Below are 12,106 nucleotides of genomic sequence, written 5' to 3'. Positions count from 1 at the left end.
TATAAGCAACAGTATAGTCCCAACACAATCCGAAAGAGACCAAGTAGCTCCGAGGTCGACTCAACGGTGACGGATAGGAGCAAACCGAACAATTCCCCTGTCCGCATCTGCAGTCGCGAAATCTGAAGTAGTGTTGCCAGCTGGATGAACCAGGGCATGTAATACAGAGTTCATGCACCCTGGTCAAGCGCTATCCGCTAATAAAGACCTCCCCCGCCGGCGCTCTCCTTAGCACGGGCGCTATTCGATGCAACTCCCACTCCCACTTTTCACACACACCGGCACGCACCCCAACACCAAGCGAGTTCCAACGGTCATTAATAAGCTTCGACCGTGTCATTCTCACTGCCCTACCGCGGTGAGTCGCTGAGAAATCCACCAGCGTCTGCTGACTTCTTATTTCCCTACGACTTCTTTTATTTTATCATTGTATGACTGCCGATGCCGTCTATATCCCAATGTTCTTCCGATTCGTGCGAAGCCAGAAATAACCCCATGGGAAGCTACCTACTTGACACTACCATAACCCGGCCCAGCATATTCCTAACTTCCTCCGTTGGGGTCCACATACAAGATACACAGAGCACCCCTAAACGAGGGCACATCTTAATTTAAAGTTGTTACCACGGGTGCGTTTTGCCGGAGGCAGAGTTGTCCCCCGAATTTTTTATCCCCTAAGAAGCTATAGACGTTCTTCTTAGCGACTTGAAGGAGAGCCCCTGACTATTTGGCTAGTGGCACGGGTAATAGCCTCGATGCGTGTCATGCAATCCGATCTGGCGATTCTCAACGCCACCCAGTACGAGGATGGATATGGGTTCCAGCAAGGCCGTGCTGGGAAAGTCACAATGAAGACTCCACCATCTGATCGTAATGGAGTCGACACCAAAAAGAGACCAAGGACCACAACTATAGATGAACCAACACAAGGCGACCCGGAAGACGAAAGGAAGAGGGCCAGGGGTCGGCCACGATTAGATCCCACGGATCAAACACCACAGGACGTAAGTAGCATTGCATCAACCCGGACACCATGTCGTCCTCCCTTCTGAAAGATAGCATCACGTCATTTCGTGATGCAAAGCTCAGCTCGAGTGTTGTACAACAATACCGTCCTGAAAGCAGAATTCTAATTATCTCGTAGAGAAGGCGGACACAAATTCGACTCGCCCAGAGGGCCTATCGCAACAGAAAGGAGAGCGCTATTACTACTCTTGAAAAAGAAGTTGACGGCCTCAAACAGGCCAATCAGCAGATAAGCCTAGCTTATCGTGACCTACTCCAACATGCTATGCAAAAGGGTTTGCTCGAGGAAGATCCGGAGTTTGGTCAACGGCTCATGGCTATCGACGCGCTTACTAAAGCATCAGCAGAGCGCACTGGCAAGGAGGATGAAGCCGACTCATCAGATAGTGCCGCAGGGTCGAGTGGACCTCGAAGCATAGCTAGCAAGTCGCCAACAAGCAGTCTAAATCCTGCAACCCTCCAGCAGCGCCAGCAGCAGCCCCAACAGCTCTGGGGTGGCATTATAGTCAGTCACGAGGCGCCGACCTTACCACCGCAGCATCTAAACCATGCCGTGCCGAACATGCCTATACCTACTGGCGCATCCAACTCGGTGTATGAAGTTCTCGCACAGCCCAATTCGCACAACGCGAGTTTCCCTCAAAGCATGCCGTATAACCAACCAAGCGTCTTCTCTCAAAGTGCTTGGAACACAGCACATTCTCCCTGGAACCCGCTCTCGAGCCCTAACACTTATGCTTGGAACGAGCTGAGTTTCGGCCGGCGGCTACATCGAAGTGCTATACAGTGCGCAGCAATGCTAATTACAATGTCAAACCCACCCCCCGACAAAATGATGCGGGTCTTCGGGTTTTCGCGATTATTCGAGACCTACGAACAGATTAGGGAGCGCACTCTTGCGTCCGCCGGACTATCTATCAATGATGATCTGTCACATTGGAAATACCCAATCCACAGTTTCGGAGGGGCAGGGACACATTTCCCGGAGATGCCCTCTCAAATGCCATCATTACGGACAAGCAGTAAAGGATCGCCACCGGGTCAAGTAAGTCCAAAACCACGACTAGCAAGACCAGTAAACCCGTTCCCGCATGGTCCGGTGGACCAACGTACGGGCAAGCTACGTGAGTCTTTGATTAAGTTGGGTGGTAGAATCGACATTCCTGGGTTCGATGGTATTTTCTGGGACCCTGACGAAGTGGAATTTTATCTCTTGTCAAACGGTGTGAACATTCCCCCACTTTGTGATCACTGGGTCGTTGAGCTAGAAGACGGCACGTTCGCAGGACCTCCAGCAGGTAATCCCTCTCAAGCACAAACCCAGTCACAAGGACGTGCTCCGTCTACTTCTACGTCTTCGAATGCGAGTGCCCGAGTACTATCGACGCCTTCCACAGCTGGCACTGCTTCAACAGTGGCGACATCCACTGATCTTTCGACGCCAGAAACCAACAGCGGCTCGTCAATTCCGGCACAGATTTGGCAGAGCCAACCAACTCCTACAGGGGCAGAGCCGTGGGCTCGACCGTTCAAACAAGCCGCCATCGCCGAAGAGATGGCGCATATGAATGCAACTACCACAGCACAATATCAAGACCCTTCACTTCTAGGATTCGGAACCGATGGGCAACATCCACCATCCCATCTTCCAATAGGAGCGGAATTTCAAGGCCTCTCTAACCTCGCGGAGCCATCAGTGCCACGGAAGAACGTGTGGAAAATCGACGTTGAGAAGTTTACCAGTGGTAAGAAGTGTCTAAGCCGCCTTCTGTTCTGGATAAGCTAACCCGTGATAGAACTGGTCAATAGAGGGCATTGCTTGGGAAGAACTCCTGGATTCAAGCCGGAAGATGTCGACGAGGCGTTTTGGGCGAGTGTTGTTAGCGTAGACGGTTTTTGATTGTGACCGTATATTGGTGTTTTATGGTGGCATTTAAGGTGTTCGGTTACGTAGTTGTAGTACTACTGGGTCAAACTTGGTACCATGCTCACACAGAAAGGCGCCAATCTATCCCGAAACCGTTGACCAGGTCTGGAATTGGGGGTCCTGGAGCTTTGTCTCTGTGGCTGACGACTATGAAGAAGTGGAGTATTACAAGTTGTGTAGCATAGGCACCAATGACTGTTCAGACGGAACGTTATGTTATTGGGTCATCCACAGCAGATCAAACTATTATAGAAGCGAGTTTTTACCAGAACCTGGCTCCGTTATGCCTAAGCAGAGCAGTGTTTATAGACATGAATCGGGTCGAAACCCACCTATATCTCGTACTTCTCAAAAAGACCTTTCAACCACCTTGAGTATTAGGGAACATATTAGAATTTGTTGAACAATCCTTCTAGAAAGACATGCAGTTCTTCCCAAAATCATCAAAAAGACAAGCGACAGCGTTCGGTACCGCGGCCTCAAAGCCCAATGGGTCCAGGACCCTATCTACCAGCCCAATACACACCAGCATGAGAACCTGCAGCACCCCACCAATTGGGTAAACGTTGGAAGAGGACACCAGGAGATTGTTGCTATGATCCAGTCTACACCCCAATGGTAGAGACCGATGAGAATGAGGAATCAGCTGGTGGGTTGGCTGAATCACGGCAGTCTATTCTTTTCTGGTGAAAGAGCTGAGCCATGACTGTCGTTAGAAGGATTGATGGATAACTCTAATGTGCAGAGTTGAGAGGATCAGCAGGGAATAAACCTTGGGCTTAACGTAAGCTAAGACTGAGATGGATTATTCCTTGACTTCGTCGCTAGTCACACGTATTCTTATTAGATAGATACTCGAGTGCTCACTGCCCACCACCTAGCTGAGTTGACGTGCCTATCAAGAATCATTTCGAATACTATATTCGGTTGTAGAGGGAATGAAAGCCATTGAGGTTTCGCCATGGTATGGAAGAAGAAAGACGGGAGAAGAAGAAAACATATTGCCATCTGCAGCGCCGGCCACCACTTGCCCGCTTCAATACAACGTTATAGTGGCTAGATGCATGCTAACCAACACTCAACCGGGAACATGAACATTGAACCTCCATTGAACCCGAACACACCCAACCCCAGAGCTTCTGACTTCAAGCTTCGGCTCCACCAAAAAAAAGTCCCGAAGCTCTCCATATGTACAGGAGCTACCTACTGTAAGCTCCAGGCTGGTCATCAGCCCACGACAACGTCACCAACCCGGTCGCCTCCTCACAGCACCTCTCCTCCTGCTCCTGTTTCTGACCCTCCACCCCGAACCCAACTCTCGCGGCGTCGTGTAAACATCACATCACATAAACTAAACATGTCGTTGACCCGCCAAGCCGAGAGGAATCTCCTCTCGCCCGTCCTCCGCCGCCGTCTCGCATTACCCGCATCTCCGGCATCTCCAGCATCTCGGCTCGTCGCCTCACAATCACTACGCGGCTTCCAAACCAGCTCGCGAGTCCAGCTCCCTGCGCCCGGCAGCCTCGGTGGCTCGCAATTCGGCTCGTCGGGCAGCGCACCGCCCTCATACTTCCAGCGGCCTTCACTGCCCGCCAACACCGTGATCCGGTTCGTGCCGCAGCAGACGGCATGGATCGTCGAGCGCATGGGCAAGTTCAACCGCATCCTGCCCCCGGGCCTGACGGTGCTGATGCCCTTCATCGACCGCATCGCCTACGTCAAGAGCCTGAAGGAGCAGGCCTTCGAGATTCCGAGCCAGAGCGCCATCACCGCCGACAACGTCACCCTGGAGCTTGACGGTGTGCTTTACACCAGGGTCTTCGATGCATACAAAGCGAGGTAAGTTCTTTCGCCTAGCAGGTGCTTTCTCAGGATATCTACAGATGGCCGGTTGTGCAATACGCACTCGGAGTCCGCATTCTTATTTTGTTTCTTTATGTCCGGATGATACTTGACGACTCTAGCCATTCCGCCGGCACATGGTGGCGAGAACCCGACAGACCAAAACAATGTACTGACACCTCTCCTTTCACCAGCTACGGCGTGGAAGACGCCGAATATGCCATCTCGCAGCTCGCCCAAACGACCATGCGCTCCGAAATCGGCCAGCTGAGCCTCGACCACGTGCTGAAGGAGCGCGCGGCCCTCAACACCAACATCACGGCGGCGATCAACGAGGCGGCGCAGGCGTGGGGCGTCACGTGTCTGCGGTACGAGATCCGGGATATCCACGCGCCGGCCGCCGTGGTCGAGGCCATGCACCGGCAGGTAACGGCGGAGCGGTCGAAACGGGCCGAGATCCTCGAGTCGGAGGGCCAGCGGCAGAGCGCCATCAACATCGCTGAGGGCAAGAAGCAGAGCGTGATCCTGGCCTCCGAGGCCCTGCGCGCTGAGCAGATCAACCGCGCCGACGGTGAGTCCCAGGCCATCCTCATGAAGGCCAAGGCATCGGCCGCCGGCATCGACGCCATCGCCGGCTCCATCGAGGCGGGCGGCTCGGCTGCCCAGGGCGCCGTCAGCCTCAGCGTCGCCGAGAAGTACGTCGACGCCTTCGGCAAGCTGGCGCGTGAGAGCACGGCCATCGTGGTCCCCGGTAACGTCGGCGACCTCGGCGGCATGATCGCCACGGGCCTGAGCGTGTACGGCAAGGTCGGCGAGGCGCAGTCGAGGACCATGGCCGAGAGGATGGTCAAGGACTCCGTTCAGGAAGACTCGGGCGCCACCAAGTCTGGAAGGGAGCAGGAGGGCGGCATCGTGGGCGAGGTGGTCAGGGAGTTCGACAACACTGCAAGCAGGAAGTGAGAGAGAGAGAGAACGCCGTTCGCCCCCATGAAGGAAAGGGGACGAGAGAAAGCGCAGTAAATAACCCACATTTCAACGAAAACCCGGGATATGTGACCTTGTGGGGAGGGGAAGAATGTACTACTACTATATGACGAAGGAAAGTGAGCACCCCTTATGTGCAATAACGGTTTCGCATGAGCATGGCTTCAGTCATCTAATCGGGTGGTGTTTGTGAGACACAAAAGCAGGCATGGCGTTTTGGCCGTCATGGGCATATTACATATTACGGCGTCGTATTTCGCCATTAGGGCAGAAACTGAAGCATGTATTCTATAAAAGCTGACGGGGGCGCGGCGGAATAAGACAGCTCAGCTCAGATGCTAACATCTTGGTATCCCCTCTTATTTTTGGGATGAAAAAAATAACAAAGTATATTTGATACTATGACGCGTGTCACTTCTTTTTTTTTAAAAAAATCTTTTACTGTTGTCGAATGTATCTCAAGCCATAAGATGTAGCAGGAGTCTCAGACACCAAATTCACCACCGACGACTTCCATAGCACGTTCCAACCTCCTGCCCATCTCCTCATCGCCACTCCGTCCCGCGACGCCCATGGCACTGGCTATCAGCGGATATAGTCTTATGAGATGCTTCCTGTTCTCGCTCTCGACATTTGCGCAATCCGGGATAGCATCGCTCTCGCTTTGCAGTTGTACCAGTCTCTCTAGTATGTGGCCCAGTTCGCGACGCTGACTCAGGGGCTGTGGCATCTTCCCACGCAGTGGCTGGTCTGCAATGTATGAGCGGAGGGTCAACGCAGACCGCAGGATAAGGTATGGAGCGGCGGTGCGAGCAAGGCGCACTCGCAGAGCTGTTGGGGCTTCTGTTGGTGCATTTAACGAGCCTGGTGTTCCGGCGGGTGGCGGGAAGCGTGGGGTTGGTGGCTGGACCGTGATATTCGGAGTATAGGCCTCGTCGTGAGAGGATAGTAGAGCGAAGATTTCGTCAAGGGCGACATATGCCATATTCTGGCGCAGGCTTGGCGGTGGGTCGACGGTCCGACCCGCACGAACTTTGAAGAGTTGTGCAAACCCAGAGCCATCAGTGCTCCCATGTATTAGAGATGAGTCAGCCGGTGCAGGGCTGTGAATGATGGACATACGAAACAGAGATTCAGCGTAAAGCTTTCGAGTCTTGTCAGTGATGACCTCAGATCCTAAGGAGGGTATGATCAGCTCCCGGAGCCTGTGGAAAGAATTGATGTCGAAGGTTTGGTCCTCGACGAGGTTGATGCGTTCAGGAGGCACATCACAGTCTGCGTTGGTGATGCCATTAGCAATGGCCACAATCACCTCCCATATATCTTGAAGAGCGGTGGGTGAAATTCCCAGTGTCAGCAGATGCTGTAGTGTAGCCTCCAGAATTGCAATAGCTGAGGATGTGGCCTGTTTCCATGGTTGCGTGCCTTTGGTTATGGTTGGAAACTGATACTTTAAAATAATGGGTTTTGATAGGGATTCCAGAGCGGCCAAAAGGGCGCCTTCGCTATATACCTCTGGGTCGGATGCGTGGTTCACAATGAGGTTCTGTAGTATAAGCATGCTAGTTTTTGACATGGCCACATAACTTCGCTTGTCTGATGGGTCCTTTTTCTGGACTCTATCGTCAGAAAAAGCAAGGCCAACAAAGTCAGATGCTTGTGTAATGAGAGCGGCGGGCGCTCCAGATATGTCTGCTCTCAACATCTTCAACGCATCCAAGATCTGTCCTTGGAGAGGTGTAACATAATCAGTGTCCATAACATATGCCCCGGGGTTAGCTTGTTGTATAGTGTCTTGGAGCAGTGCCAGGATTCGATGCACACGTTCGACGGTAAGGTCTGGTTGTATGAGGCGGTAAAGGCCTCTAAGAGCCGCCACATAAGCTAACAGACAGTTTTGATTATCAATCGGTTTGTCACCATCTTGCTGCGAAACAGGAATGCCGCGGGACCAAAGGTCCCAAGCAAGATCGATGGTCGTTTTCTCGAAGTTTTGCTTGGCGTCAGATTGGCTCCGTGAGAGAATTTCCGTCAACGCCTTGAAAGTTGCCGTATTTATCTCGAGAACTTGAAGGTCCAGCAGAGAAGCGAAATGATCCAATAGTTGTTGCCAATAGGCTTCAAATGTTGAATGTGCGGTAAGCACATCGAGATAATTAGCGAGCAATCCAGAGATTCCGTTTAGAACAACAACAGCAGTGTCTTGCCATTCGTCTCGGATTTTGCTGTTAGCTTCCAATCCTTTAAAGGAGAGCAAGTGCTCCTGAATCGATGAAATGAGTTTAAATATGACCGATTTGATACAAACAGACCACGCTTCAGGACTCAGTCGATCTCCATAAGCATCGAAAATACGCAACAGTGTATGTGTGGCGCCTATACTGATCGTCAGCAGGTGTCAACTTTGGGGTATAGGATAGTTCTTTACTGTTTCGCAGCTCCAGTCGCTCATCGGTAGTAACATTGGTGAGCCTTAGTAACAAAAGCATCCACAAAGCAGCGTCCGAGGCTGCATCCTGCGGATCGGCCGCCATTCTTGCAAGCGTGTCATCGTCAACATCGCCTAACGACCTGCTAGTGATCGGCAACGATTTATTCTTGCCAGACAGAAAGTCTGAAAGCACCCAGAAGAATGTAACAGTCTAAAAAGTCAGACGCAGGTTCCCAAACAAGCATCAGGGAGAATCTTACCGTCAGTGCGATGTTGAGATCATCGTCTTGCGAACAGAACTTGTACAGGGTATCGACAAGAATAAGAAAGCAGCTATTGGGCAATGACGAAAGGAAGTCTGAGGTTACAAGCTGTAGGGAATTGAAGGATGATCGAATCAATTTGCTAGAGCGCGTCAAAATCACTGTTGAATGGCCAGAAGGATTCCCGGAGTCTTGGGCAAACCGCCTCTCCATGAAAATGCTGCCAATGATTTCGAAGGCAACATCCCAGCCACTAATGAGCGTTTCTCCACAGTTATCAAGCAGACTTTTGAGTCCTTCGAGTATAATTTTATGGATATCGACGTCAGTCGCATAGTGGGCAACAGATGATGGCCGATCTTGCTTCTGGAGAGGTGAGATAGAGTCTCGATATGCCTCCAGTAATCGTAGCTGGACACTACCCCGGATGTCATCTCCGAGGTTTGCAGCCGTGTTGGCAGCCTCGAGAACTAGGCGAACGACGATCTCCGCTGCTCGGATACGCACTTGAGCCGTTACGGAAGCAGCGCTCAATGTTTGAATGAGTTTGGTTGTTAGCCGAGCCCAACCAGATACATCTGGAGGATATGAGAGTAATCTCTCGACGTTGATGGTGGCAATGTCTCCCAGTTTTGCCAAGGCGAATTGATCTTCTTGGTTTTGCCCTCCTACGACAGCCGTCGATATGCTACGAAGGCGGCGATGTTGGCCAGTCGATGTTCGCAAGCCTGGGGGCGGGGGTGTCAATGCTTGAGAAGCAGATGAAGGCGGCCGGCTCTCTTGCTCCGCAGCTGGTTCTGGGTGTTTCTGTAAAAGAGCACAGACAGCTTCGACAACTTCTGTGAAGTTTTCGTTCGGGAAATCCACTGTACTCTCAAATAGGCGGGATGCAGCAGTCTCAACGGCACGAATCTCGACGCCAAAACTGGAGAGCAGTGTTGCGGCTTCGTTATCCGCTTGTTGGTCGGGAGTTTTCCCCGCAACTGGGGTCCTGCCCGCTGCCTTACCAGTAGAGAACAGAACAAAGTCTGCCTGCTGCAAAGTTTCAAGGACAATCCTCCATGACGATGTAAGCGTAGGACCTAAAGCGATGCCCAGATTCAAGAGCGCTCTGAGGCAAAGCAGATTGCGCGTGTTGAGAGTCTGCGGTGTGATATTCGCATCTATGGACGCTTGTCTTTGTCGTTCACCTGCAGCACCGACTGGCGTTACAAGACTTTCCACACTCAGAAGCCCACGGGCATTGCTAAGTATACTGCTGTTTGGCGTTTCGGTTGCTGGGGTCGGAGGACCAGACTTCGACGTCCCAGAATTCAGGCATGCTGTAAAAACATTCGGGGGCACTGCAGCTTTCCCGAGCGTAGTAAGGAATGCATCTCTAGGAGTGGCTAGCTGTAGTAAGCCCGCCACGTGTGTAAACTTTTGGAAAGCTCGTACAAGCCCGTGGTAATACTCCGAGTCCAAAGCTGCATATAAGAAAGTCGAGCATGTTGCAAGGATTGCTGGCCAGCACTCATCAACTATCTGGGCGCAGATTTTCACTTCTGAGTGGAGTGGGTGATCCGTTAGCGCCAAGGGATTAACAGGCACTGGATTTCGCTTGAATGATGCAGACCTTTCAAGAAGATTGGTCGTCCCAGATCTCTCTAGACCAGCTCTTGACGGCTCAGAACCATCCTCAAGTATGGTGGCCGGCGACTCTCGGCCTGCTTCCGGCTGCTTAGTCCCTCTTCTCCGGGAACGACTGTCACCAGGAACAGTCAGAGGTAAGATAAACTTTGCCAGTCCTTCCGACAAGGAGGTGATGCAAGATAGTGTTAGTGCATAAACATAAGACTCTGGTATAGGTGGCGGGTCTGTCTTGTCCAACTGGTCTATACAAGGCACACGCATGGTACTCCAGTGAGAACTGATACCAGTGTTGCCGGCCTCATTCGCAACTGATCCGCTGATAATACCAGTGACGCCACTAGCCTCGAGCATTGCCTGATCTGTTGAACTGCCGACACTGGCGTAGGGATTGGCAACGGGTATGGTGGATTGGTGACCTAGTCCAATGACGACAGGCTTTTCTGTACTTATGCGGACAAAAGTGGCGGTCAAGTGCTTCAGAACATCCTTTTCACCCTCTTTGGCATCATATAACATGTATATCCTTCTCAGAAGGCCAGGCTCTGCGAAGATACCACGAAAGACTTCCATGCAGAGTGATCGTCTCCATAGGGTAGTGTCTTGGTCAACCAATTGGGTCAAGATCTCGAGTGCCTCTCCACCCTGAGACTGAAGGATATTAAGGTGTCGTCTGAGCAGGGTGTAGAGAATGCGCACCAACCGAACGGATGTTGCGAAGTTGAGTTTTCCGGAAAGCGCACTGATCAAGAAAGGCATGACACTGGTACGCAAAACATAAGCCTGTTCAGGATGCGACGAAAATATGAAAGCATGATTAGTCAAAACCGACTCTATCAGTTCAAGCCCAAAGGTCTGGGGCAAGCCAGTAAACCTAAGGTATTCAGGGCGTTGATTTTCGGTCATCAAACATATGTCCTTGAAAACCCGGTACGCATCCAGGGCGGCAGATCGCAGATGGACCTGGCCATCGTGGGTCGGCGCGTCACCAACGTAATCTGCGTCCGAGGCCGATCTATCTTCAGCCACAACCTTGTCAAACACAGACACGACCAGCTGTTGGAGCGTTGCGGATGAAGTATTGCTCACGATACCATTTTTGCTCGTTTGAAGAATGAAACAGATATTCAAGGCGGTGACTAGAAGATCGCCCTTGATATCGACAGCATAGTTTTGCAACAAGGTCGGTAAAGCCTGTAATATCTTGAGTTGGACATCCAGTCCAGCGGATGTTGCCTCCCTCAAGGCTTCAAGTACTGGGCTCAGCTTTGACCGCGGGAGGGCACTGCTCATAATCAGCCGTACAAGGCAAACTATGGCGATGCCTGTAAACTTGGCATTCTTGGACCCGCAAGCAATGATGAAAGGGTTGACAAAGTTGACCCGTTGGGCGAGCTCTGCAGTGGGATTAGCCCATGTACCTTGGGGAACGCGTCAGCGCGTGGAAGGACGATGTACCGGCTCCTATCTGGGCTTCATTTACACCACGGAAGCTCTTGAGCTCCTCGAGTGACTTCTCTGCAGCCTACATATGTATGAGCATGACATGACTTGTTTCGTGGTTGGCAATACGGGAATGTTGCAGCTTTGGTGGGTCATCAAGGTACCTGTCTAAGGTCATTGTGCTTGCGCTTGCTCTCCTGAATGAGGTTTGTGAGCTCGGAGGCCAAGAGCTGAGTTGTCATCTTGGTTTGAGATATTCTCGAGGATCCATCGGTAGAGCTGGACGAGCGGGTGGATTTAGAATTGCACGTTATGGATCACTGTGACAAAGGAGAGGGAGGCTGTTTGAACGTGGGTTGTTGCCAGATTCGCTGAATGAATGCCAGATGCCCGCCCCTACATAGCGTCTGGTGTCACTGCCCAGCACCTGCATTAGCCGGGCTGCACGTCTTAGGTAATCTCGAGGCAGAACCCACTGACCGCCTGCGGTTTCAGATGCTAGCGAGGGGTCCAGTGCACATACCCAAGGTTAGTATCAACCCCACTACCAGGCAAGTACGT

The 12,106-nt window shown here is 51.8% G+C and overlaps 3 protein-coding genes across 3 annotated transcripts; 2 read left to right on the top strand and 1 right to left on the bottom strand.

Moving 5' to 3' along the window:
- Nucleotides 1-755: 755 nt before the first annotated feature.
- On the top strand, nucleotides 756-2,926 carry BKA67DRAFT_662481 (uncharacterized protein; the record flags this gene model as incomplete). Its single annotated transcript, XM_046108010.1, has 3 exons — nucleotides 756-1,004; nucleotides 1,145-2,771; nucleotides 2,823-2,926. The coding sequence occupies 3 exons, from the start codon at nucleotides 756-758 to the stop codon at nucleotides 2,924-2,926; spliced, it is 1,980 nt and encodes a 659-aa protein (XP_045954227.1).
- A 1,157-nt stretch (nucleotides 2,927-4,083) lies between these two features.
- BKA67DRAFT_578370 (SPFH domain/Band 7 family protein) lies at nucleotides 4,084-6,184 on the top strand. The gene is made up of 2 exons (XM_046103690.1): nucleotides 4,084-4,792; nucleotides 4,990-6,184. Exons 1-2 carry the CDS (start codon nucleotides 4,311-4,313, stop codon nucleotides 5,753-5,755), a joined length of 1,248 nt encoding a protein of 415 aa, XP_045954226.1. The 5' UTR covers nucleotides 4,084-4,310; the 3' UTR covers nucleotides 5,756-6,184.
- Nucleotides 6,010-11,688, bottom strand: BKA67DRAFT_396501 (uncharacterized protein). The gene is made up of 4 exons (XM_046096653.1): nucleotides 11,561-11,688; nucleotides 8,471-11,499; nucleotides 8,208-8,421; nucleotides 6,010-8,155 (listed from the first exon to the last, which is right to left on the bottom strand). The coding sequence occupies exons 2-4, from the start codon at nucleotides 11,393-11,395 to the stop codon at nucleotides 6,264-6,266; spliced, it is 5,031 nt and encodes a 1,676-aa protein (XP_045954225.1). The 5' UTR covers nucleotides 11,396-11,499; nucleotides 11,561-11,688; the 3' UTR covers nucleotides 6,010-6,263.
- Between the last annotated feature and the right edge of the window lie 418 nt (nucleotides 11,689-12,106).

The sequence above is a fragment of the Truncatella angustata genome (assembly GCF_020726525.1).
Source record: "Truncatella angustata strain MPI-SDFR-AT-0073 chromosome Unknown BKA67scaffold_8, whole genome shotgun sequence".
Lineage (NCBI taxonomy): Eukaryota > Fungi > Ascomycota > Sordariomycetes > Amphisphaeriales > Sporocadaceae > Truncatella > Truncatella angustata.
This window is presented reverse-complemented; position numbering and strand designations above follow the sequence as displayed.

Bases quoted from the DNA above. Each gene is read 5' to 3' on its own strand.
- BKA67DRAFT_578370 (XM_046103690.1), top strand. From the start codon at position 4,311: ATGTCGTTGACCCGCCAAGCCGAGAGGAATCTCCTCTCGCCCGTCCTC. The intron at 4,793-4,989 runs GTAAGTTCTTTC...TCCTTTCACCAG, and splicing joins TTCGATGCATACAAAGCGAG to CTACGGCGTGGAAGACGCCG.
- BKA67DRAFT_396501 (XM_046096653.1), bottom strand. From the start codon at position 11,395: ATGAGCAGTGCCCTCCCGCGGTCAAAGCTGAGCCCAGTACTTGAAGCC. The intron at 8,422-8,470 runs GTAAGATTCTCC...CTGACTTTTTAG, and splicing joins ATCTCAACATCGCACTGACG to ACTGTTACATTCTTCTGGGT. The intron at 8,156-8,207 runs GTAAAGAACTAT...CGATCAGTATAG, and splicing joins GCGACTGGAGCTGCGAAACA to GCGCCACACATACACTGTTG.